Source organism: Thalassophryne amazonica, chromosome 7 (genome assembly GCF_902500255.1).
Source record: "Thalassophryne amazonica chromosome 7, fThaAma1.1, whole genome shotgun sequence".
Classification (NCBI taxonomy): domain Eukaryota; kingdom Metazoa; phylum Chordata; class Actinopteri; order Batrachoidiformes; family Batrachoididae; genus Thalassophryne; species Thalassophryne amazonica.
Window position 1 is genome coordinate 55,613,740 of NC_047109.1, and position 27,414 is coordinate 55,641,153.

General features: G+C 43.6%; 1 protein-coding gene across 1 annotated transcript; it reads right to left on the minus strand.

Moving 5' to 3' along the window:
• Positions 1-199: 199 nt before the first annotated feature.
• LOC117513972 (protein rapunzel-like) lies at positions 200-27,410 on the minus strand. The gene is made up of 3 exons (XM_034174236.1): positions 27,349-27,410; positions 24,727-24,798; positions 200-1,159 (listed from the first exon to the last, which is right to left on the minus strand). Exon 3 carries the CDS (start codon positions 1,101-1,103, stop codon positions 420-422), a length of 684 nt encoding a protein of 227 aa, XP_034030127.1. The 5' UTR covers positions 1,104-1,159; positions 24,727-24,798; positions 27,349-27,410; the 3' UTR covers positions 200-419.
• Positions 27,411-27,414: the final 4 nt, after the last annotated feature.

Below are 27,414 nucleotides of genomic sequence, written 5' to 3' on the forward strand. Positions count from 1 at the left end.
ACAGGCGAATGACGCAACCGACAGGCGTGAAAAAACTCAGGCATGCGCACGAAGGTTCAAGCTTGGCTGATGCAAGCGCACGATTCAAATCCATATAGTTTTTGCAAAAAATAAAAAGGTCAGAAACTTTTCTAACAGACCTCGTATACCTCTATGAACTGAGTCTATAATATGAAGTATAAGTACAGCTAAATGACAATTTTGGTACCTTGGCTCAACATGAACAGAATGTGCATCAGCAACATTTGGACAAATCATATTTCCACTATAAGGAGACATGCCGCTGATTATTTAGTGTCTTCATGAGGATGCACATATGATGTTGACAGGAAAAAAAAAAAAAGAGGAAAAGACGACTGTGTGACAGAGGGAATGTGGACACAGCCCTGAATACAAACAAGAAGCAGTAACACTCTTCTTCATTTGCACTTGCGAAGAGCATCCTGCATCCTCTCCTGCACACGCTCCATCTTCTCAGCCCACTCCTTGCTCAAACCCTCCTCATCATCCCCAATGATTGCTGCGTAGCCCATGAGGGCGATCAGCCCAATGCAGAACAGGTAGGTGAGGCGTTTGCACAACTGCTCCATCTTGTGGCGGTCGTAGTGAGAGTGGATCAGGTAGACCTTTAGGATGGGTTTGCTGAAGAGCTTTTGTTTGCCATCCACGCCATCAAACAGTGTGTGCAGGTTCTGGTCGCCTAAGTCATCGGTGTAGCTCTCCTTAAAGTTGTCTTTCTTGCGCACACGCTGCTCCGGCTTTGCTTCCACCATCTCCATGAACTTTCTGAACTGGTTTCTCAGGTTCTCCTCCACTTGACAGTACTGGCCGTCCAGCGTTTCTTTCTTGATCTGAACCAGTGTGTTGTAATTCTGATAGGAGAGTTGGTCCAGTGCCCTGTTGACAGAACCAAACTCACGCTTCAGGGTGCGGATGTCTTCATCATCGATGTGGTGGAGCACCACTCGGATCAGGGAACCAGCTACACCAAAAATGGGATTAACCACAGCTGCTGCAGATGAGATAGCGGCCACACACTGGAGAACTTTGACTAGGCTCTGCTTCAGCTTGGCCTGGTCCTCAGTGAGCTCCTCTGACATCATAGTTCCCAGGAGGGTAAGATTTGTAGGTCACCGGGTGGAGATGCAAAGGTGGAAGTCTGTGACATAGATGGAAGGAGAGGAAGCACATATTTGTGTGAACATTTAATGAAAATCACTGCTTAAGGTAACAGATTCATTAATTCTCTGAGATACACCAAATCAAGTCATTCTGAGAACAAATCTGTTACCAGGACATACTGAACAGTAGCACCAACACCAGTGAAAGACTGTAGTAGACCTTCAGCAGTTCCCTGATTTGAAATGGCTCAGATAGGTCAGTATGGGAGCTGCAGAAAAATTTATTTCCACCACATCTGATCAGGGGTTTTCAAAATGTGGGAGAGTGAGCTCCCACTCAGAGAACAAATGAATAGCTGCACCCCCCCCCCCCCCCCCGACACACATACACACAAACACACAATTTCAATATCTGCATGTGTTTCTTTTTATTCTTTTACACATCTTAAACACATTTTTAAAGTTGTGTTTTTTTTTGTTTTTTTTAAAGGAACTGCATTTACACATTTTACAACCTTTGGAAACATTTTAAACATGTTTTTAAAGAACTTTCTATTCTATTTTCATCTCGTCATATTTTAAACATCTTTTTTTTATTTTAAACGTCTCTGCGTGTTTTAAATGCCTTTGGCATAACTAACATTTTAACATAAATAATATTAATTCAAACAGGGATGGGTATTGATAAGATTTTAACCGATACCGATGTCATTATGGATTCCGCTTATCGAGCCGATTCCCTTATCAGTACCTCCTGTGAATTTTCTGTGTACTAAAAGTAGGCTTTACGGGTTTTCTATGTCAATAACATTTGATTGAGTCTTAAAGTAAGTAAGTATGAAATTGGTCATTGGATTCTTGATCTCTGGACATAAATAAAAATAAACAAAATCTGTAGTTTTTCCTCAAAAACATTTCCTTTCAGACATTAATAGCATGAATGTCACTCCACACCTCTGAGCTGAGCTCTTGCAGCCGGCTGCGCTGTAAGTCAACATCAGTGCAATTTATAAAGAACGCAGGACGTCTCATTTTAGTCTGTTGTAGATTGTTGTCTGTGTTACGTTCGGAAAGAGGTGTCATTTGATTTAAATTCACTATGAAGTTATCAATTCCGGATGGACTCTAACTTGACTCGGCAGAGAGCGGTTTGGAGCTGTGTGAACAGAATGGAGGATGATTCTCATTTCTTGCCCGCAACAAGACAAGAGTCCCAGTTAGTGACTTTAATTTGCACAAAAGTGACTCATGAATGACTTTTTTTTATGAGATTGAGATGGGGTTAAGAAGCGGACTTGCTGCTTCTGAAAAGCAGCGAAGCAATGAACCAATGAAGCAGTGGGTTGGAGCACTGCTTCGTTGCTTCAAGCTTCAAGAACAGCCACTGCAGAAGCAGTTGATTACAGACCCACTGCAGGGTCTGCAATCAACGTAAAGAAATGATCATTTTCCTGATAAAACACCCTCAAAAACAACGGCCGCTCTGAAGGACCGATAAGGGAATCGTTAATCAAAAATGGCTATCGATGTCGGTGGATCGATCATTTCTTAACGATTCTCGAAAAGAACTGGTTCTCGATACCCATCCCTTGCCCTCCCCTCTGAAGAACTCTGCCCACCCAGTTTGAAAACCACTGTTGTAGATTGTTTCTACTGATGTGGTTTACTAAGGGCACAAGTGACCCATAAAGATTACAGTGATGAATCGACTGAAAGAGTCAAAACACAGATTTTTATTTGGCACCATTTTGATAAAGTCAAACAGAAGAGTATCCATATGGCTAGATCCAGTATGTCCAAACATTCACAGTTTATTAACACTGAAGAGTTTTTTTTGAAAATAATAGCAAAACACAATCCCTAATCAAAAAAAGGTAGGACATTACAGAACACAGTGATTCTTACATTAACTTTTACCTTATTGCAGACAGTATGAACCAAATATATTTTGTGTGGTCAACTTCATTTCATTTGTTAATATACATCTATTCCTGCATTTTAGGTCTACAACACATTCCAACGTTGGGACACTAAAGCATTTACCATTTTACTGCAATAATGCCAGTTCTAACACCACTTAGACATTTTGGCATTGGAGATATCAAGCGAAGAAGCATACAGGTGTTATACAGTAGTGTTCAGAATAATAGTAGTGCTATGTGACTAGAAAGATTAATCCAGGTTTTGAGTATATTTCTTATTGTTACATGGGAAACAAGGTACCAGTAGATTCTCACAAATCCAACAAGACCAAGCATTCATGATATGCACACTCTTAAGGCTATGAAATTGGGCTATTAGTAAAAAAAAAAGTAGAAAAGGGGGTGTTCACAATAATAGTAGTGTGGCATTCAGTCAGTGAGTTTCTCAGTTTTGTGGAACAAACAGATGTGAATCAGGCGTCCCCTATTTAAAGATGAAGCCAGCATCTGTTGAACATGCTTTTCTCTTTGAAAGCCTGAGGAAAATGGGACATTCAAGACATTGTTCAGAAGAACAGTGTACTTTGATTAAAAAGTTGATTGGAGAGGGAAAACTTATACGCAGGTGCAAAAATTATAGGCTGTTCATCTACAATGATCTCCAATGCTTTAAAATGGACAAAAAAAAAAAAAAAAAAAAAAAGAGACGTGTGGAAGAAAACAGAAAACAACCATCAAAATGGATAGAAGAATAACCAGAATGGCAAAGGCTCACCCATTGATCAGCTCCAGGATGATCAAAAACAGTCTGGAGTTACCTGTAAGTGCTGTGATGGTTAGAAGACGCCTGTGTGAAGCTAATTTATTTGCAAGAATCCCCAGCAAAGTCCCTCTGTTAAATAAAAGATATGTGCAGAAGAGGTTACAATTTGTCAAAGAACACATCAACTGGCCTAAAAAGAAATGGAGGAATATTTTGTGGACTGATGAGAGTAAAATTGTTCTTTTTGGGTCCAAGGGCTACAGACAGTTTGTGAGACGACCCCCAAACTCTGAATTCAAGCCACAGTTCACTGTGAATACAGTGAAGCATGGTGGTGCAAGCATCATGATATGGGCATGTTTCTTCTACTATGGTGTTGGGCCTATATATCGCATACCAGGTATCATGGATCAGTTTGGATATGTCAGAATACTTGAAGAGGTCATGTTGCCTTATGCTGAAGAGGACATGCCCTTGAAATGGGTGTTTCAACAAGACAATGACCCCAAGCACACGAGTAAACAAGCAAAATCTTGGTTCCAAACCAACAAAATTAATGCCTCGCAGATGTGAAGAAATCATGAAAAACTGTGGTTATACAACTAAATACTAGTTTGGTGATTCACAGGATTGCTAAAAAAGCAGTTTGAACATAACAGTTTTGAGTTTGTAGCGTCAACAGCAGATGCTACTATTATTGTGAACACCCCCTTTTCTATTTTTTTTTACTAATAGCCCAATTTCATAGCCTTAAGAGTGTGCATATCATGAAAAAAAATGCTTGGTCTTGTTGGATTTGTGAGAATCTACCGGTACCTTGTTTCCCATGTAACAATAAGAAATATACTCAAAACCTGGATTAATCTTTTTAGTCACATAGCACTACTATTATTCTGAACACTACTGTATGTTTACAGGTGTCCCATACTGCCATACTCCTCTTCTTCCACAGCCATACCCCTGCAATGTGTACAGAATGTAGTTTTGTATTTTCTTGCTGAAAAATGCATGGATGTTCTTGGAAAAGATTAGTCTTTAAGGCAACATATGTCACTCTAACATCTCAGTATACTTTTCTGCATTAATGCTTCCATCCCAGAAGTGTAAATTACCTTTGCTAAGGCCACTGACACAAACCCATACCATGGTAGACCCTATAGTTTGGATTTGTTTCTGATAAGTCTGAATGGTCCCTTTGGTCCAGAATACAAGACATCTATTTCTTCCAAAAACACCTGGAATACTGACTTGTTTGCGCACAATACAAATTTCCACTGTGCAGTGGTCCAACCCAGATGCCTCTGAGCATAGAGAACTCAACACCACCTCTGGACAATATTGACATGAGGCTTCTTTTTTGCACAGTAAAGCTTTAAGTGACAATTGTGACTGTAACCTGATATTGTAGTGCTTGACAAATGATTCCCAAAGTAGTCCCTTGTCCATGTGGTTGTATTAGCTATTGATGGAATGATTATTCTTGATGCAGTGTCATCTGAGGAATCGGAGATCACTGGTGTTCATCATAGGCTGACACCCTTACCCTTTATGTATGACAATGGTAAATGGTAAATAGACTACATTTATATAACGCTTTTCCATCTGCTCAAAGCGCTTTACAATTATGCCTCACATTCACCCCAATGTCAGGGTGCTGCCATACAAGGCGCTCACTACACACCGGGAGCAATAGAGGATTAAAGGCCTTGCCCAAGGGCCCTGAGGGCCCAGGATTTGAACCCATGATCTTCTGGACTCAAGCCCAACACCTTAACCACTAGACCATCACCTCCTCTAAAATGCCTCCAGATTCCATGAACTATTTAATGATATTATGTACTGTAGACGGAAGCAAGTCCAAAAAAGGCCCTGAGGGATGTTGGTGATGGAGCTTATTTACGGATTCTGTAGCATGATGCGAATGACAGTCTATGACTCTCCCTGACCAGGACACCAGTCGGATGCAGATTACTGCCCCAGTCAAGGCTGAGACTAAAATAAAGCAGATTAAATGTCTTGTCCAAGGATATAGACTGGCAGGATGAGTGGAATTTGAGCCCAGATCTACATATTAGCAGGCCAGCCCCTTATCCACACACCTAGCTGCTCTACACTATAGAGTGGGAAATATACAAATCTTTTTCAATCTTTGAAAAACATTGTTTTTAATCATTTCAATAATTTTCTCACATGTATTGATAAACTACAGATTCTCTGCCCGTCTCTGCTCTTCAAAGACTCACCTTTTTGTGAATTCTGCTTTTGTACCAAATCATATCACCTGTTTGAAATAACATCTTTATTTAATTTCTTTTACCTAGTTACTAATCCTAAATTATCCCCATCCCCACTTGTTTTGGAATGTGCTGCAGGAATGGATGTATATTAAATGAAATTAACTGTCTGCAATGACACAGAAGTCAAAGTAAATGTAAGAATCACAGCAGGGATTTTATTTTATTAATTACATACTGTCCCAACTTTTTCTCATTTCGGGTTGTTGAACAAAGCTACAGTATTGAATTGATAAAGTCAGACACATTTAACAAGAAGAAGAAAAAAAGAGAAACTGAATCATTTGCTCAGTCCAGAAAAACCCTCACTGTTTTCATCATTACCTAAATCTAATCACTTCCAAAAACCTTAACACCTATTAAAAAGTTTATACTCTGATTATTTTGGGTTTTATCTTCAACATGTCCCAATGCTAGCAGGAAAGTGGTCAGCTATTATTCTTCAATTTGACTCATGGAGTAACTCAATGGCATTTTCCTACAATTTAAGGCCAGCTCATTAAACAAAAACAAAAAAAACTCTGTATAATAAGACAGTAATTTAGTGTTACTTTTACATAATTTAATATATACACATTTCCACTACAGTCGATTTCCGTTGCCCCCGAGCTGAACGATGATTATTTATTTCCAAGATTCTTTTAGTTTCAGTTTACAGCAACTAATCTGTATCAGAGAATAAAGGGTCAAGTTTCAGTTTCCAGGAAAAAGGTGGATGGCACATTTACATGAACAAATTGTAATCTATTAGACAAATATGATTCAAACCACCGCAGCGCAGTGCCTTTAATACCTATGGCATGCTCTAATCTCTGTAATAAAATTTTATGGTCAACAGTATCAAAAGCAGCACTGAGGTCTAACAGAACAAGCACAGAGATGAGTCCACTGTCCGAGGCCATAAGAAGATCATTTGTAACCTTCACTAATGCTGTTTCTGTACTATGATGAATTCTAAAACCTGACTGAAACTCTTCAAATAGACCATTCCTCTGCAGATGATCAGTTAGCTGTTTTACAACTACCCTTTCAAGAATTTTTGAGAGAAAAGGAAGGTTGGAGATTGGCCTATAATTAGCTAAGATAGCTGGGTCAAGTGATGGCTTTTTAAGTAATGGTTTAATTACTGCCACCTTAAAAGCCTGTGGTACATAGCCAACTAACAAAGATAGATTGATCATATTTAAGATCGAAGCATTAAATAATGGTAGGGCTTCCTTGAGCAGCCTGGTAGGAATGGGGTCTAATAAACATGTTGATGGTTTGGATGAAGTAACTAATGAAAATAACTCAGACAGAACAATCGGAGAGAAAGAGTCTAACCAAATACCGGCATCACTGAAAGCAGCCAAAGATAACGATACGTCTTTGGGATGGTTATGAGTAATTTTTTCTCTAATAGTTAAAATTTTGTTAGCAAAGAAAGTCATGAACTCATTACTAGTTAAAGTTAATGGAATACTCAGCTCAATAGAGCTCTGACTCTTTGTCAGCCTGGCTACAGTGCTGAAAAGAAACCTGGGGTTGTTCTTATTTTCTTCAATTAGTGATGAGTAGAAAGATGTCCTAGCTTTACGGAGGGCTTTTTTATAGAGCAACAGACTCTTTTTCCAGGCTAAGTGAAGATCTTCTAAATTAGTGAGACGCCATTTCCTCTCCAACTTACGGGTTATCTGCTTTAAGCTACGAGTTTGAGAGTTATACCATGGAGTCAGACACTTCTGATTTAAAGCTCTCTTTTTCAGAGGAGCTACAGCATCCGGCAACTGACGGGTTGAATCATGCTGCATCGCTCGCTGCCTGCTTGCATCAATTTTTTCCGAGGGACATTGAATGCACCACGGACAGTTCAGGACACCGGAGCGGCTGTTGTTCTTGAGGGTGTTTATTGAGAAAATGATTATTTCTCTACGATGATTGCAGACTACAGCGAGTCTTCTTGAAACAAAGAAGCAGTGCTTCTACTCACTGTTAACTGGTTCTCTGCTTTGCTGGTTTTCAGAAACGGCAAGCCCACTGGCGTGAACACCACCCGGTGCATAAAATGAAGTTGTCCATCAGGTAAAGGAAATAGTAGTAGTAGTAGTAATAATATCCTTTGTTTTGTGGGACAAAGTGTGCAGCTCCAAAGAGCCGCAGATTTCAGTTGGATTTAAAAACTTAAGAGCGAATTGCCGTTTTAAAATCAAATGACACCTCTTTCCAAATAATATAATACAAACAAACTACAACTGTCCAAAGACAGTTTTTTTTTTCCTCCCAAAATGAGACGTTCTGCATTCTTTATGAAACATTGATCTTGACGCGCATCCGACTGGTCTGTGGAGTTACATTTGTGCCATTAATATCTGAAAGGAAATGGTTTTGACAAAAACTACAGATTGTTTTTTTCTTCTGTCCAGAGATCTAGGATCCACCATGTACGTCAAGGATCCAGTGACCATGTGCAGATTTAATGATTTTTATTTATGTCCAGAAATGAAGGATCCAGTGACCAATTTCATATTTATTTACTTTAAGACTCAATAAAATGTTGTTGGCATAGAAAATCTGGAAAGCCTACTTTTAGTACATTGATAAGGGAATCGATAAAGAATCGGATCGATAGATAAAATCTTAATACCCATCCCTAATCGTATTGCACCAAATCATATCGTATCGCATTATGAGGAATTGAATCGCCATCAAATACATATTAAATTGCATTGAATCAGGAACAGTTGTGAATCATATTGCATCGTATTGTCAGTATCATCATGTATGGCATCAATGGTAGTGTATCGATGTTGCGTATCGAATCATTGTCAGTATGCCTAGCGTGCACTATGACATTAGCGAAATGGCTTGTAAATCACACCAGAGGTGTTATCAGGTTACACAAACAGCATTTCTGTTTTACAAATATTTCTTTCTTGCTATCTTTTACATAATACATGAGAAGCATGTTAGATTTACACAGAAACAAAGCGGTTTCGGAGCAGATTCCACCATGTTGGATTGGCAGCCAGAGAGAGACCAGCAAGTGACATCAATCAATTTTATTTATATAGCGCCAAATCACAACAAACAGTTGCCCAAGGCGCTTTATATTGTAAGGCAAGGTCATACAATAATTATGTAAAAACCCCAATGGTCAAAACGACCCCCTGTGAGCAAGCACTTGGCGACAGTGGGAAGGAAAAACTCCCTTTTAACAGGAAGAAACCTCCAGCAGAACCACGCTCAGGGAGGGGCAGTCTTCTGCTGGGACTGGTTGGGGCTGAGGGAGAGAACCAGGAAAAAGACATGCTGTGGAGGGGAGCAGAGATCAATCACTAATGATTAAATGCAGAGTGGTGCATACAGAGCAAAAAGAGAAAGAAACACTCAGTGCATCATGGGAACCCCCCAGCAGTCTAAGTCTATAGCAGCATAACTAAGGGATGGTTCAGGGTCACCTGATCCAACCCTAACTATAAGCTTTAGCAAAAAGGAAAGTTTTAAGCCTAATCTTAAAAGTACAGAGGGTGTCTGTCTCCCTGATCCGAATTGGGAGCTGGTTCCACAGGAGAGGAGCCTGAAAGCTGAAGGCTCTGCCTCCCATTCTATTCTTACAAACCCTAGGAACTACAAGTAAGCCTGCAGTCTGAGAGCGAAGCGCTCTACTGGGGTGATATGGTACTATGAGGTCCCTAAGATAAGATGGGACCTGATTATTCAAAACCTTATAAGTAAGAAGAAGAATTTTAAATTCTATTCTAGAATTAACAGGAAGCCAATGAAGAGAGGCCAATATGGGTGAGATACGCTCTCTCCTTCTAGTCCCCGCTAGTACTCTAGCTGCAGCATTTTGAATTAACTGAAGGCTTTTCAGGGAACTTTTAGGACAACCTGATAATAATGAATTACAGTAGTCCAGCCTAGAGGAAATAAATGCATGAATTAGTTTTTCAGCATCACTCTGAGACAAGACCTTTCTAATTTTAGAGATATTGCGTAAATGCAAAAAAGCAGTCCTACATATTTGTTTAATATGCGCTTTGAATGACATATCCTGATCAAAAATGACTCCAAGATTTCTCACAGTATTACTAGAGGTCAGGGTAATGCCATCCAGAGTAAGGATCTGGTTAGACACCATGTTTCTAAGATTTGTGGGGCCAAGTACAATAACTTCAGTTTTATCTGAGTTTAAAAGCAGGAAATTAGAGGTCATCCATGTCTTTATGTCTGTAAGACAAGCCTGCAGTTTAGCTAATTGGTGTGTGTCCTCTGGCTTCATGGATAGATAAAGCTGGGTATCATCTGCGTAACAATGAAAATTTAAGCAATGCCGTCTAATAATACTGCCTAAGGGAAGCATGTATAAAGTGAATAAAATTGGTCCTAGTACAGAACCTTGTGGAACTCCATAATTAACCTTTGTGAAGAAGATTCCCCATTTACATGAACAAATTGTAATCTATTAGATAAATATGATTCAAACCACCGCAGCGCAGTGCCTTTAATACCTATGGCATGCTCTAATCTCTGTAATAAAATTTTATGGTCAACAGTATCAAAAGCAGCACTGAGGTCTAACAGAACAAGCACAGAGATGAGTCCACTGTCTGAGGCCATAAGAAGATCATTTGTAACCTTCACTAATGCTGTTTCTGTACTATGATGAATTCTAAAACCTGACTGAAACTCTTCAAATAGACCATTCCTCTGCAGATGATCAGTTAGCTGTTTTACAACTACCCTTTCAAGAATTTTTGAGAGAAAAGGAAGGTTGGAGATTGGCCTATAATTGTTGGGAAGGTGTCGTAACACGGACCTGCAACAGGGGGCGCAAATGAACGGACAATGGATAAGACAAAGAGTAACAATTTAATGTTGTGAAACGCACAACTGGATACAGACAAAGATATAATGCCAATTAAACACAAGGTGACGTGCGGGCAGGCTTGAAGATAGGAGACCTCTGGCGATCGGAGAGCCGGGACCCACACAGCTTCCACCACCAACGGCCTGAAGAACACCGGAGCCGCCAAGTCCTGAGTCCCCAGGTGGTCACCGTCTTCTGTTGCAGACCCTGGTACTGCTGGCAGAAGATGAAAAACAGTTAATGGTGAGTGTGTATCCACACACCCAGTAATCCTTCACCTACGGATCTTCAAGGAGGGAAAACCTCCACCTCCAGAAACAATTTCACCCGTGCAGCTCCTGTTAGTCTCGTCCCTGGATGGAGTGAGAGGCGAAGAAGGTCGCCGTCCCACTATCCGCCAATCCAGCTTCAGACAGAGCCCGCAGGAACACGGCTGCACACAGAACAATGTTAGATACAACAATAATCACAGCAGAGAAGGTTACCTTAGACGGTAGCTGATTTCTCGGCGAGGAGGTGGAGTAATAATCCAGCTTTTGTAGGGACGGTGGTGATTGGTGACAGCTGGTGTAAATGAGTGACAGCTGTCACTCTGTTGTCTCGGCGCCCTCTCATGCTTGAAGCCCGCACTCCAAGCAGGGCGCCGACTGGTGGTGGTGGGCCAGCAGTACCTCCTCTTCAGCGGCCCACACAACAGGATCCCCCCTCAACGGGCGCCTCCTGGCGCCCGACCAGGCTTGTCCAGGTGTTGGCGGTAGAAATCGGCCAGGAGGGCCGGGTCCAGGATGAAGCTCCTCTTCACCCAGGAGCGTTCTTCGGGTCCGTACCCCTCCCAGTCCACCAGATATTGAAAACCCCGGCCCTTCCGATGGACGTCCAGGAGCCGACGAACAGTCCATGCTGGCTCCCCGTCGATGATACGGGCAGGAGGTGGTACGGGTCCAGGGGTGCAGAGTGGTGAGGCGTGGTATGGTTTTAATCTGGAGACGTGGAACACTGGGTGAATCCGCAGTGAAGCTGGGAGTTTCAGCTTCACTGCGGCCGGGCTGAGGATCTTGACTATAGAAAAAGGTTCGATGAACCGGTCTTTGAGCTTCTGTGATTCAACCTGCAGTGGGATGTCCTTAGTTGACAACCACACCTCCTGCCCAGGCTGGTATGTAGGGGCCGGGGAACGCCGGCGATCTGCATGGGCCTTAGCCCTCGTCCGGGCCTGCAACAGGGCAGAACGGGCGGTCCGCCACACCCGGCGGCACCTCCGCAGGTGGGCCTGGACCGAGGGGACCCCGACCTCTCCCGCCACAAGTGGGAACAATGGGGGCTGATACCCCAAACACGCCTCAAAAGGGGAGAGGCCGGTAGCAGATGAGACTTGGCTATTGTGGGCGTACTCGATCCAGGCCAGATGGTCACTCCAAGCCGCCGGATGCGCGGAGGTTACGCAGCGGAGGGCCTGCTCCAACTCCTGGTTCGCCCGCTCTGCCTGACCGTTCGTCTGTGGGTGATACCCGGACGAGAGACTCACGGTGGCCCCCAGTTCCTTACAAAAACTCCTCCAGACCTGCGAAGAGAACTGGGGACCACGATCCGAAACGATGTCCGATGGTATCCCATGCAGACGCACGACGTGGTGGACCAGGAGGTCTGCTGTCTCCTGGGCCGTCGGGAGCTTTGGGAGGGCCACGAAGTGGGCCGCCTTGGAGAACCGGTCCACTATCGTGAGGATGATGGTGTTGCCCTGGGACGGCGGGAGGCCCGTGACGAAGTCCAGGCCGATGTGAGACCAGGGGCGATGAGGCACAGGCAGGGGCTGGAGGAGGCCCCTGATCTTATGATGATCCGCCTTGCCCCTAGCACAGGTGGTACAGGCCTGGACATAGTCCCGGACGTGGGCTTCCAGTGACACCCACCAGAAGCGCTGCTGGACCACTGCCACGGTCCTACGCACTCCGGGATGACAGGAGAGCTTGGATCCGTGGCACAAGTCCAAGACGGCAGCCCTGGCTTCTGGTGGGACGTAGAGTCTGTTCTTAGGACCGTTCCCCGGGTCCGGGTTCCTTGCCAGGGCCTCCCGGACGGTCTTCTCCACGTCCCATGTGAGGGTGGCCACGACAGTGGACTCGGGAACGATGGTCTCGATGGGGTCTGACAACTTGGCCTTGGCTTCCTCTTTGTGCACCCGGGACAGTGCGTCGGATCGTTGGTTCCTAGTCCCGGGACGGTAGGTGATCCGGAAGTCAAAGCGTCCGAAGAACAGGGACCAGCGGGCTTGCCTGGGGTTCAGCCGCTTGGCGGTCCGGATGTAGTCCAGGTTCCGATGGTCCGTGAAAACCGTGAAAGGCACCGTAGCTCCCTCCAACAGGTGTCTCCACTCTTCAAGAGCCTCCTTCACAGCGAGGAGTTCCCGATTGCCCACGTCATAGTTGCGTTCAGCGGGGGTCAACCTGCGGGAAAAGTAGGCACATGGATGGAGAACCTTGTTGGACTCCCCGCTCTGGGACAGAACGGCTCCTATCCCTGAGTCAGAGGCGTCCACCTCCACTATGAACTGGCGAGTAGGATCAGGCTGCACCAGAACTGGTGCAGACGAAAACCGGCGTTTCAACTCCCTAAACGCGGCTTCGCACCGATCTGACCAGGTGAAAGGGACTTTAGTGGAGGTCAGGGCAGTCAGGGGGCTAACAACCTGACTGTAACCTTTAATGAACCTCCGGTAGAAATTTGCAAAGCCGAGGAACTGTTGCAGCTTCCTACGGCTTGTTGGTTGGGGCCAATCTCTCACCGCCGCAACCTTGGCCGGATCCGGGGCGACGGAGTTGGAGGAGATGATGAACCCCAGGAAGGACAAAGAAGTGCGGTGGAACTCACACTTCTCGCCCTTCACATACAACCGGTTTTCTAGTAACCGCTGCAGGACCTGACGTACATGTTGGACATGAGTCTCAGGGTCCGGAGAAACGATGAGTATATCATCCAGATATACGAAGACAAACCGGTGCCAGAAGTCCTGCAAGATGTCATTAACCAATGCTTGGAACGTCGCGGGGGCATTAGTGAGGCCGAACGGCATGACTAGGTACTCAAAATGACCTAAACGGGGTGTTAAATGCCGTCTTCCATTCGTCTCCCTTCCGGATCCGAACCAGGTGGTACACATTCCTAAGATCTAGTTTGGTGAACATTTTGGCTCCATGCAGGGGCGTGAACACCGAATCCAACAGGGGCAACGGGTATCGATTGCGAACCGTAATCTCGTTCAGCCCTCTGTAGTCAATGCATGGACGGAGTCCGCCGTCTTTTTTACCCACAAAAAAGAAACCCGCACCCATCGGGGAGGTGGCGTTCCGAATCAACCCGGCGGCTAAGGAGTCCCGGATGTAGGTCTCCACGATTCGCGTTCCGGACGTGAGAGGTTGTACAATCTACTGGACGGGTACTCAGCGCCCGGGATCAAATCGATGGCACAATCGTACGGTCGGTGCGGGGGAAGAGTGAGTGCCAGATCTTTGCTGAAGACGTCAGCAAGATCGTGGTACACCTCGGGCAACGCCGTCAGATTGGGGGGGGACTTTGACCTCCTCTTTAGCTGTGATTCCGGGTGGAACCGAGGATCCAAGACACTCCCGGTGGCAGGTTTCGCTCCACTGCGTCACCACCCCAGACGGCCAATCAATCCGGGGATTGTGCTTCACCATCCATGGAAATCCCAGAATCACTTGGGAGGTAGAAGGTGTCACAAAAAACATGATCTCCTCCCTATGATTCCCAGACACAACCAAGATCACGGGCTGTGTCTGATGTGTAATTAACGGGAGTAGAGTGCCATCTAGTGCTCGCACCTTCAATGGAGAAGGCAGAGCCACCAGAGGAAGCCCTACTTCCCTGGCCCATCTGCTATCCAGCAGATTCCCTTCTGACCCCGTGTCTACCAGTGCTGGGGCGTGAAGGGTTAAATCCCCACTCAGGATTGTTACTGGGATTCGTGCTGATTTATGGGTTTTCCCCGTGTACATATTATGGCCCACCCTTAACCCAGTTCCTAAGGATGGGCGTTGGAGTTTGATCGTTTGGGGCAGTCTTTTAACCTGTGCTCACAAGAGCCACAGAAAAAACACTCCCCGCGGGCCAGCCTCCTTTGTCTGATATTTGATTTTAATTTGGCCCTGCTCGTGTCCATAGCTTCGTCAGCAGGGGGAGCTGTTGCCACACGGAGCCCTCTGGCAGTGGAACGTGGGGACGACGACACCCTTTCGGACCCGGAGGAAAGAGGGACGGCTTGAGCCCGACCACGCCCCCCGGCCTGCTCCCGACGGTGTTCATTCAACCGGTTGTCTAAGCGTATAACCAAATTGATAAGCCCGTCGAAATCTTGCAGTTCCTCCTTAGCCAGCTCCTTCAGGACCGGAGACAGTCCGTTTACGAAGGCGGCGCGGAGCGCAACATTATTCCAGCCGGACCTCGCAGCCGCGATGCGGAAGTCGACTGCATAATCAGCTGCGCTCCGGCGCCCCTGTCTCATTGACAGCAGCACGCTCGAGGCGGTCTCGCCTCTGTTGGGATGATCAAACACCTGTTTGAATTCCCGTACAAACCCAGCGTATGACGTCAGGAGCCACGAATTCTGTTCCCAAAGCGCCGTAGCCCAGGCGCGTGCCTCACCTCGAAGCAGATTAATCACATAAGCCACCCGGCTGGCATCTGATGCGTACATAACTGGACGCTGTGCAAAAACGAGCGAACACTGCATTAAGTAGTCTGCGCACGTTTCGACACAGCCTCCGTACGGTTCTGGAGGGCTTATGTAAGCTTCAGGGGATGGTGGGGGGGTTTGTTGAACGGCCAGCGGAACGTCTGTCTGTGGCCCAGAGCCAGCAGGAGGAGTCACTGCAGCAGCGCTCGAGTCGCGCGCTTCCACTCTGGTGGTGAGAGCCTCCACCCTCCGATTGAGGACTGCATTCTGCTCGGCTACCAGATTTAACTGAGCGGTGAAAGTGGTAAGGATTTGCTGCAGATCACTTACCACGCCTCCTGCTGACGCCTGCGCTCCTTGTTCTCCCATTGGCTGTTCAAGCTGTGGTTGACGCCCCTCGGGATCCATGACGAATGGCCGAGAAATCCTGTTGGGAAGGTGTCGTAACACGGACCCGCAACAGGGGGCGCAAATGAACGGACAATGGATAAGACAAAGAGTAACAATTTAATGTTGTGAAACGCACAACTGGATACAGACAAAGATATAATGCCAATTAAACACAAGGTGACGTGCGGGCAGGCTCAAAGATAGGAGACCTCTGGCGATCAGAGAGCCGGGACCCACACAGCTTCCACCACCAACGGCCTGAAGAACACCGGAGCCGCCAAGTCCTGAGTCCCCAGGTGGTCACCGTCTTCTGTTGCAGACCCTGGTACTGCTGGCAGAAGATGAAAAACAGTTAATGGTGAGTGTGTATCCACACACCCAGTAATCCTTCACCTACGGATCTTCAAGGAGGGAAAACCTCCACCTCCAGAAACAATTTCAGCCGTGCAGCTCCTGTTAGTCTCGTCCCTGGATGGAGTGAGAGGCGAAGAACGTCGCCCTCCCACTATCCGCCAATCCAGCTTCAGACAGAGCCCGCAGGAACACGGCTGCACACAGAACAATGTTAGATACAACAATAATCACAGCAGAGAAGGTTACCTTAGACGGTAGCTGATTTCTCGGCGAGGAGGTGGAGTAATAATCCGGCTTTTGTAGGGACAGTGGTGATTGGTGACAGCTGGTGTAAATGAGTGACAACTGTCACTCTCTGTTGTCTCGGCGCCCTCTCATGCTTGAAGCCCGCACTCCAAGCAGGGCGCCGACTGGTGGTGGTGGGCCAGCAGTACCTCCTCTTCAGTGGCCCACACAACAATAATTAGCTAAGATAGCTGGGTCAAGTGATGGCTTTTTAAGTAATGGTTTAATTACTGCCACCTTAAAAGCCTGTGGTACATAGCCAACTAATAAAGATAGATTGATCATACTTAAGATCGAAGCATTAAATAATGGTAGGGCTTCCTTAAGCAGCCTGGTAGGAATGGGGTCTAATAGACATGTTGATGGTTTGGATGAAGTAACTAATGAAAATAACTCAGACAGAACAATCTGAGAGAAAGAGTCTAACCAAATACCGGCATCACTGAAAGCAGCCAAAGATAACGATACGTCTTTGGGATGGTTATGAGTAATTTTTTCTCTAATAGTTAAAATTTTATTAGCAAAGAAAGTCATGAAGTCATTACTAGTTAAAGTTAAAGGAATACTCGGCTTAATAGAGCTCTGACTCTTTGTCAGCCTGGCTACAGTGCTGAAAAGAAACCTGGGGTTGTTCTTATTTTCTTCAATTAGTGATGAGTAGTAAGATGTCCTAGCTTTACGGAGGGCTTTTTTATAGAGCAACAGACTCTTTTTCCAGGCTAAGTGAAGATCTTCTAAATTAGTGAGACGCCATTTCCTCTCCAACTTACGGGTTATCTGCTTTAAGCTGCGAGTTTGTGAGTTATACCACGGAGTCAGGCACTTCTGATTTAAAGCTCTCTTTTTCAGAGGAGCTACAGCATCCAAAGTTGTCGTCAATGAGGATGTAAAACTACTGACGAGATACTCTATCTCACTTACAGAGTTTAGGTAGCTACTCTGTACTGTGTTGGTATATGGCATTAGAGAACATAAAGAAGGAATCATATCTTTAAACCTAGTTACAGTGCTTTCTGAAAGACTTCTAGTGTAATGAAACTTATTCCCCACTGCTGGGTAGTCCATCAGAGTAAATGTAAATGTTATTAAGAAATGATCAGACAGAAGGGAGTTTTCAGGGAATACTGTTAAGTCTTCAATTTCCATACCATAAGTCAGAACAAGGTCTAAGATATGATTAAAGTGGTGGGTGGACTCATTTACATTTTGAGCAAAGCCAATTGAGTCTAATAATAGATTAAATGCAGTGTTGAGGCTGTCATTCTCAGCATCTGTGTGGATGTTAAAATCGCCCACTATAATTATCTGAGCTAAGCACTAAGTCAGACAAAAGTTCTGAAAATTCACAGAGAAACTCACAGTAACGACCAGGAGGACGATAGATAACAACAAATAAAACTGGTTTTTGGGACTTCCAATTTGGATGGACAAGACTAAGAGTCAAGCTTTCAAATGAATTAAAGCTCTGTCTGGGTTTTTGATTAATTAATAAGCTGGAATGGAAGATTGCTGATAATCCTCCGCCTCGGCCCGTGCTACGAGTGTTCTGGCAGTTAGTGTGACTCGGGGGTGTTGACTCATTTAAACTAACATATTCATCCTGCTGTAACCAGGTTTCTGTAAGGCAGAATAAATCAATATGTTGATCAATTATTATATCATTTACTAACAGGGACTTAGAAGAGAGAGACCTAATGTTTAATAGACCACATTTAACTGTTTTAGTCTGTGGTGCAGTTGAAGGTGCTATATTATTTTTTCTTTTTGAATTTGTATGCTTAAATAGATTTTTGCTGGTTATTGGTGGTCTGGGAGCAGGCACCGTCTCTACGGGGATGGGGTAATGAGGGGATGGCAGGGGGAGCGAAGCTGCAGAGAGGTGTGTAAGACTACAACTCTGCTTCCTGGTCCCAACCCTGGATAGTCACGGTTTGGAGGATTTAAGAAAATTGGCCAGATTTCTAGAAATGAGAGCTGCTCCATCCAAAGTGGGATGGATGCCGTCTCTCCTAACAAGACCAGGTTTTCCCCAGAAGCTTTGCCAATTATCTATGAAGCCCACCTCATTTTTTGGACACCACTCAGACAGCCAGCAATTCAAGGAGAACATGCGGCTAAACATGTCACTCCCGGTCCGATTGGGGAGGGGCCCAGAGAAAACTACAGAGTCTGACGTTTTTGCAAAGTTACACACCGATTCAATGTTAATTTTAGTGACCTCCGATTGGCGTAACCGGGTGTCATTACTGCCGACGTGAATTACAATCTTACCAAATTTACGCTTAGCCTTAGCCAGCAGTTTCAAATTTCCTTCAGTGTCGCCTGCTCTGGCCACCGGAAGACAATTGACTATGGTTGCTGGTGTCGCTAACTTCACATTTCTCAAAACATGAGAAATGTTTTGAGCCAACCAAGGTCACGGGCTGTGACCTTGGTTGGCCAATAACCAGAGTTTGATCCTCGGCGGGTGTGTCGCCGAGTGGGGAAAAACGGTTAGAAATGTCAACGGGTTGGTGGTGTACATGGGGCTTCTGTTTAGGGCTACGCTTCCTCCTCACAGTCACCCAGTCGGCCTGCTTTCCCGGCTGCTCGGGATCTGCCAGAGGGAAACTAACGGCGGCTAAGCTACCTTGGTCCGCACCGACTACAGGGGCCTGGCTAGCTGTAGAATTTTCCACGGTGCGGAGCCGAGTCTCCAATTCGCCCAGCCTGGCCTCCAAAGCTACACTTATTACAAGTACCATTACTGCTAAAGGAGGCCGAGGAATAACTAAACATTTCACACCCAGAGCAAAAAAGTGCGGGAGAGACAGGAGAAGCCGCCATGCTAAACCGGCTAAGAGCTAGTAGCTGTGCTAAGCTAGCGGATTCCTAAAAACACACAAAGTGAATAATGTGTAAATAATTTAGAGGTGATTCAGCAGAGGGAGTGCTTTAGTTAAGGCATGTGAAGATTACACTGTGAAACAAATCGTTATCTAGTTAACTAGATCAATCTAACTGCGCAGATTAAACAGGTAACAGATTTTTCCCAGATTTTTTTCCCCTTACACGTTTTTGAATTGGCTTACAGCTCGTCATTACCGTTGGATGCATTTACTCTGCAACACTTTTTTTGGGGGGGGGGGGGCTAGTCGTACGATGTGTCATGCCAGACCACCTTCAACATGTCAATTTTAAGTTAAATTTTTGTGTAAATTATGGCATGTCATAAAGCATCACTCTGTACAGATTAAAAGTCATTGTAGGCAGCGTCGCTATTTTTGGCTAACATCCCATCCGTGAAATCTTAAACCAATTCATATAAAACCTGAACTTTGCAATAAGTTGGCCATGTTGTCTGTCCAAACACATTTGATACAGAGATTTAACACAAATATGGATACACTTTAGCTTTTATGTTCCTAGTTTGGAACAAAAGTAAATTCTTCAGTTTATGCACACACACGGCGCTCACGGACTCCTCCTGCAGGCAGCAGGAAACAGAGACAGAAGCAACTCGCTGCCCAGCAGTAAGGGGAAGCAAATAATCAGAGATGATGTTATTTTAAAATAATCAATTTTTCAACATGTCAAATCTGTTTTTAATCGTTAAGGATAAGAACTTTTTCCCCCAAACACTCCTAGCAGCGTAAGTGGATGGCTCTTTAATTGATATTTTAGAAAGAGTGCACACAGAGAGTAAAGAGGCACAGCGCCTCTGTAACCCAGTAATAAAAAACAAACCCTGTGTATAATGCTGGCTCCCTGAGTTAATGGCGTGTTTGTGACTTGTACTTTTGTTTAAGTCAGTTTGCAGGTTTACTGCTTAGACTGAGAAATTCACTTATGATCAAAGTTATTCTGTGACTAGTTGTCGAGTCTGGTACCATTAGTCATAGACTGGTTGACCAACAATTAGTCATCCCAACTCTAGCATCAAAGCCTACACAACATTTTCTCTATGTCTGATACTTTGAAATGTGGGTGTAGCCTCACTGCGCTCTCTGATCTCGTTTTACATGTTACACGTTCAGTTAATCACCTGCCCACTCTTCATCCATTCACTTACCACCCAGAGTCAAGGTGAGATGTGGTAAAAGTCATTCTTTTGGATTTTTAAGAGAAAGTACCACTTTCATACTAAAATTGAGGTAAAATGAACAGGCAATGAATTTAAAAACATTTAACTTCCTTGATTTGATCATGATGTTAAACTGAATGGTTTCAGTTTTTCATTTATTTTATTGAGAAATACCATGTTCTTTTCCACTGACAAACGGTGCAAAGATAACACTTTTTAAAATTATTTGGAGCTTTTACTAAATGATTAATCTGTTAATCACTAAATTACTAAATAATGAATATAATAATTTACTGCTATTATTTGAATTAAATTCAATTCATTTTCATTCATATAGCGCCAAATCACAACAAGGTTGCCTCAAGGTGCTTCCCACAAGTAAGGTCTAACCTTACAAACCCCCAGAGCAACAGTGATAAGGAAAAACTCCCTCTGAGGAAGAAACCTCAAGCAGACCAGACTCAAAGGGGTGACCCTCTGCTTGGGCCATGCTACAGACATAAATTGCAAAACAATTCACAAAACGAACATACAGGAAGTGTTGCTGGTGCACAGGATTGTTTCTGGAACAGATACCACACCCTTCTCTGGATGGGTGTGGTATCTGAGTTTGGTATTATTGTTTGATTGATATCATACACACTCATCATTGTGTCCATGTTTAATGTTTATTTCACACTTGGGAGCATTATATCAAAGTAATTTACACATATGTGTATAAATCTTCTAGGTAGCTTAAGATGTGGAAAATAATTTTTTGCCCTTCATCCTTATGTCAATGTGGTCCAATGTGAATTTAAAATGACCACCCTTTAATATTTCAACAAAAATCTAAACTTTGTTGTGCTTTTGCTGGTTCCACGTTAGAAACTAATGATAAAAACTAATTTTACAATAAATAAATTTGTTTTGGAGGTGTACTGTTCTGTACATGACAACACAAAGCGAGCTGCTAGTGATCACTCAATAGCAAAATGATTGGAATGAATCAATACAACCCTATTTTAAATGAAACAAGAGTACTGCAAGATTTCTGACATCTGCAAAGGGTTGATGAGGACTCAAAATAAAAGATATGTGATTCACATCATGACACAGACTTTACAGTGGGGTAAAAAAATATTTAGTCTGTCCCTGATTGTGCAAGTTCTCCTACTTAGAAACATGAGAGAGGTCTGTAATTTTCATCATAGGTACACTTCAACAATCACAGACAAAATGACAAAAAAAAAAAAAAAAATTCTAGGAAATCACACTGTAGAATTTTTAAAGAATTTATTTGTAAATTATGGTGGAAAATATGTATTTGGTCACCCACAAACAAGCAAGATTTCTTGCTCACACAGACCTGAAACAACTTCTTTAAGAAGCTCTTCTGTCCTCCACCTGTTACCTGTATTAATGGCATCTGTTGGAACTTGTTACCTGTATAAAAGACACCTGTCCACAGCCTCAAACAGTCAGACTCAGACTAAGTAGTAGAACTTGCACAATCAGGGACTGACTAAATACTTTTTTACCCCACTATACCTGGATCTGGATTCCACAACACAATGCAATAATTGCATACTGGTCCAGAATGGTCCGACTGATCAAGATATATGGCATATCTTATCATTTTTATGCAGATGACACTCAAATCTACTTGCCTATTAAGAACTCCTCTAGCAGCCCCCTGACACCCTTGCTTGTGTGCCTGAAAGACGTCAAGGCTTGGTTGGCTCAAAATTTTCTTAGCTTAAATGAGAACAAAACTGAGGTGATTGTGTTTGGGCCCAGTGTTGGTTCCACAGCTCGATTAGACCTGGGCCCTCTCAGTCAACACACGAAGCCCACAGCCACCAACCTTGGCATCATTATGGACTCTTATTTTAAACTGGATAAGCAGGTCAGTGCGGTTGTTAAATCCAGCTTTTATCATCTTCGTCTTTTAACCAAAATTAAATCAATTTTATCCTTTTCAGACTTGGAGTACGTCATGCATGCTTTTATTTCTTCACGCCTGGGCTACTGCAATTCATTCTTTCTTGGAATTAATCAAAATACACTTCACAGATTGCAGTTAGTCCAGAACGCTGCTGCATGCCTCGTAACTGGGAGCAAAAAATATGAACATATTACACCCATTCTTGCGTCTTTGCACTGGCTCCCTGTTAATTTTAGAATTGATTTTAAAATATTATTTGTTTTTAAAGCCTTAAACAGACTGGCCCCACAATACATTGTACACCTCCTCCAAATCTACTCCCCAGCGCGCGCTCTGAGGTCTGAGGGCCAGCTCCAGCTCGCGGTGCCTAGGACGCGACTCAAGACCAGGGGGAACAGGGCCTTCTCTGTGGCTGGGCCCAGATTCTGGAACACTCTGCTTCTCCACATTCGAACAGCCCCACGGAGTGTTTTAAGTCTCATCTGAAGACCCACTTTTATTCTCTGGCTTTTAGCTCTGCGTGAGTTGTATGGTCCTCTGTTGTCTTTTGGCCCAGTGTTTTATTTATTTATTGTTTTTATGTTCATTTATTAGTATCCGAGTTGGTTTATTGTCTTGTATAGTTTGTATAATCATTTTTATGTGCAGCGCTTTGGAAACTATTCTGTTGTTTAAATGTGCTATACAAATAAAGTGGATCGAAGTGGATTGAAGATGTTGCAATCTGATATTTAATTTACAAGCTGAAACAAAATAGTGGCTTCCTGATCTTGGGTTTACATCGTGATGTTGCATCTGTGAAGTATTTTTGACGTAATCCTTAGAACTCTACAAAGTGAAATCCTGATCCAGGATCCGGATCCAGATCTCCACCAAAATTTAACGGCGTCTTCCAAGGCCTAACACCAGTGTGTGGTGAAAATCCATTAAGTAGTTTTGACATAATCCTCAAAATCTGACAAAGTGAAGCATACAAATCGAAATCCTGATCCAGAATCCGGATCACCTCCAAAATTCAGTGGAGTCTTCCGTGGCCTAATATCTATCTGTGGTGTAAATTTGTTGAGAATTTGTGAAGTAGTTTGATGTAATCCTGCTAAAAGACTGAGAAATAAATAAATAAACACAGATGATTTTATAACATCCTTGGCGGATGCAATTACAGAGGCTCACAGAGAAGACATGTTTTGCCTTGCAGGCGTTGCATGTGCACACTGCACACCCTGCACGGAGTGCAGCCTTCAAAAACAAAATTAATCATTTGATTAATTTGTGAACTGCCCAGCAGGTGCCAATGTTGAGCACATCTTCCTTTTGACACAGACTCTGGAATAATGTTCCAAAACATGGGTGTTGTAAAAGTTTTGAAACCGTGTCTTGAGTTCACCATAACTAATCTGCAGTAGCGACAAAATGTTTTGCCATCATTCCAAGCAACACATCATACCATTCTTTAATTCTTATTTTAATTTCCCCAGTCTATTTGGCCATGTAGTGAGCATCACATGTCTCCACACAGTTGCTATGTTAACTTGTTAGCTGATCCAAAGGCTCTGGTCCCTGCTGGGTGTAGACAGGTCCCACAACCAGCAGATGGCAGACACGTGAACGGGATATTACACAGAGCAACAGAGTTGTTTTTGCTGTTGAGTTTGTACGTCAAAGCTCCCCATCATCTAATCACTTCATCATTGTGTATTCATTTATTTTGGCAAGTTATAAGATTATAGCGTTTATTCCTTCTGAGTTACTGATACTTGTTTGTCATTATCTTCTTTACATTTAGTGTGTGTAAAACTTTTGCACAGTACTGCATTTTTACTCTGTATTTAGAGAAAAAAATAACTAAATAAAACAAAAATGTTTTTTTTTATTTTTTACAGCTAGCTGGCAGACAGACAAATATGAATCACTGTCATCTATAACTAATCTGATTACTCCGACAGGAACCACTGATCACTGCTGCAACAAGTGCAGATAATAAAAATTTTCTGGCAGCGTTCCAGAGAATTCCAACATAACTGATGAGTGATGTGCACATAAATCTGCTGGTTTTGAAGAATCTTACATGAACTCCTTCTGCTGCAGGCTCGTCCTCTGCACACAAAGTCAGACACACTCGTCCTGATGGCAGCGCTCGCTGAAAACAAACACACAGTTAAGATTTAAATTCAGCTGTTATCCGCTGCAGCTGCATTATGCACAGTACTGCACGTAGTGGGACAGTGTGCACAGCGTTCATTGCTGCACGAGTTAACAGCCTGTCTACATTCAGCACTTTCAGCACCAGTCTGCTCTCCCTGTGTGTCTATGGAGCAGGCTGATAGCTCCTGAGGAGGAGGAGGCGTGTTGGTGCAGCAGAGTCACACAGCTCTGAGGCGGAACAAAAAAATATCACGGCTGACTGAAGAGACAACGCAGAAAGAGGTAGTATCAGGCTTGTTTATGGCATTTATATGGAAAAGATCAGTCTGCAGGGTGGGTGTGGCTGCAGCATAAGGAGAGGAGGCATCGTATCTCCACCGCGGCCTCTCACACACAAATATGTGCACAACACCGATGTTACGGTGGCGTCAGTGACTCACCCAGCTGATGACCGCACAACTGTGCAAGCTTACACACGCGCACAGCTGCTGCTTTGTTTCATTGATATACCCACACTGGCCACAGGGAGCAGTAAAGACTAACTGAGCTCCTGTCTGGGATTTCAGCACCACCACTGTGTGGACTGAAGGAATCAACCACCCCAAATCAGCCAAACCTTTAGGCTGATGCCACTCAATGCATTTAAACGTCACTAAATATTACAATTAGTTCATCAATTTGAATGATCTCAAAAGCATATATATATATATATATATATATATATATATATATATATATATATATATATATATATATATATATATATATATATATATATTTCTCTCGTCACTGTATTTTTTGCAAGTTTATTTTCCCCATGTTAAAAACATTTTTATTTATTTCTGCATTTTCTGATTCAATAGTTTGGCCATACTCATCACAAACTCATTTTTGAAACAAAGCAGTGTGTTTTAATTCTATTCATTTGTTTTCACAGATGATTGAAAGAGCATCTAAGGGTTCTAAGAGCAACATGCTGACCTTCTGGATGGATGCAGGTAATGAAAGGGTTAACTGCAATTGTTGTTTCCCCCCCCCCAAAATACACTCTGTGACACAATATCGTAAAATCTAACATTCTGCAGAACTCAGGAGAAATTTAATTCTGATTTGGATGCACTCACTCACTCATCTTTGACTACTTACTCCAATTGAGGGTCATGGGGGGTTGGAGCCTATTTCAGCAGTCATGGGGCGTGAGGTGGGGTACACTCTGGACAGGATGCCAGTCTGTCGCAGGGCCACATATAGACAAACATTCACACGTGCATGCACACCTACGGACAATTTAAAGTTTCCAATCCACCTCGTAACTTGCTTGTCTTTGGGTGTGGGTGGAAGCCAGAGCACCCGGAGGGAACCCACAAAACACAGGGAGAACATGCAAACTGCCAACAGAAAGGCCACAGGTGGGAACTGATCCCATGACCTTCTTGCTGTGAGGCAACAGTGATAACCACTAAGCCACTGTGATTCAGCTGCATTTATTATTTATTTATTTTGGTGAATCCAAAAGTTTTTGAGTGCTGGTTCTGCAAAGTGTGACTAAAATTAACCCTTTGTGCTGATTAAATTATTCTAAAAAGAATAATTCACGTGTGAGAACTCATCTCATTCAGTAGATTTCATCATTTTCAATTGTAAGAGACAAAGTCCCATTTTATGCACGTTAAACATAAAAAAAAAAAAACCCTCATTAGGGACTAACAGATGATGCCTATGATGATTTGGGGAATTAAACCTAATAGTGGAGTGAACCAATCATGTTTGGGTAAACATGCACACATCACTCACATACCTCAGTCACAAAGTTTGGCCCCTGTGTTTGGACTCCTCATCTCTGATATTACTTTGTGTCTATAGAAAGCAGCTGTTATAGGCAAATGTAAAGTTCTAATAATCCTGTCTATTAATTATTTGACTGACTTTTGGTTGTAAACAAAGTAGCTGTGACATCAGGAAGTGTGAGGCTGCTCCCAGCAGGCCAGCAGCCATCTTTACTGTCTACTACACTCACACCAAACACCAGGCTAATTTCTATATATACATACATACATTATAGTCATCTTAAACCTCGGTAAAACTGTTGCTATAGCGCCTGAGTTCTATTTTCCTGATGTGTTTGAGGGTTTTTCTGCCTCTCTGACTGTTTTCTGTGTGTATTTACAGATCTGCTGACAGAACCACACCACTGAGGCGAAGCCAGATCAAATATTAAGTATTCTAATGAAGACTAAAACACAACAATGCTCTGTCCTGTGTGTTTAGGAACATGTTGATGAGCAAACATCCTCTCTCCTAACTGCTCAGGGCCAACAGGCTGTCTTCACACCCAGCTCTGGCTCCCCCTAGCCATTCCTCCATATTTCCTTGTTATTGCACACCATACTGCCCTGTCCCCTCCCTGCTCTATCACACAGCATAGGCACCAAAATACACCTGAAAACCCGCATTTCTGTGTCCAAACATGGACTTCACAGTCTCCCTGTGCCTCCTAGTCAACATTGGGCACCATTGGGATCCAGTAAGACAGAGGATTTCTTACCTTTTGGAAGCAGCTTTGACTACACCTCACTCTCCAAAGTCCCAACCTAGACAGCCTCCTTCTTCT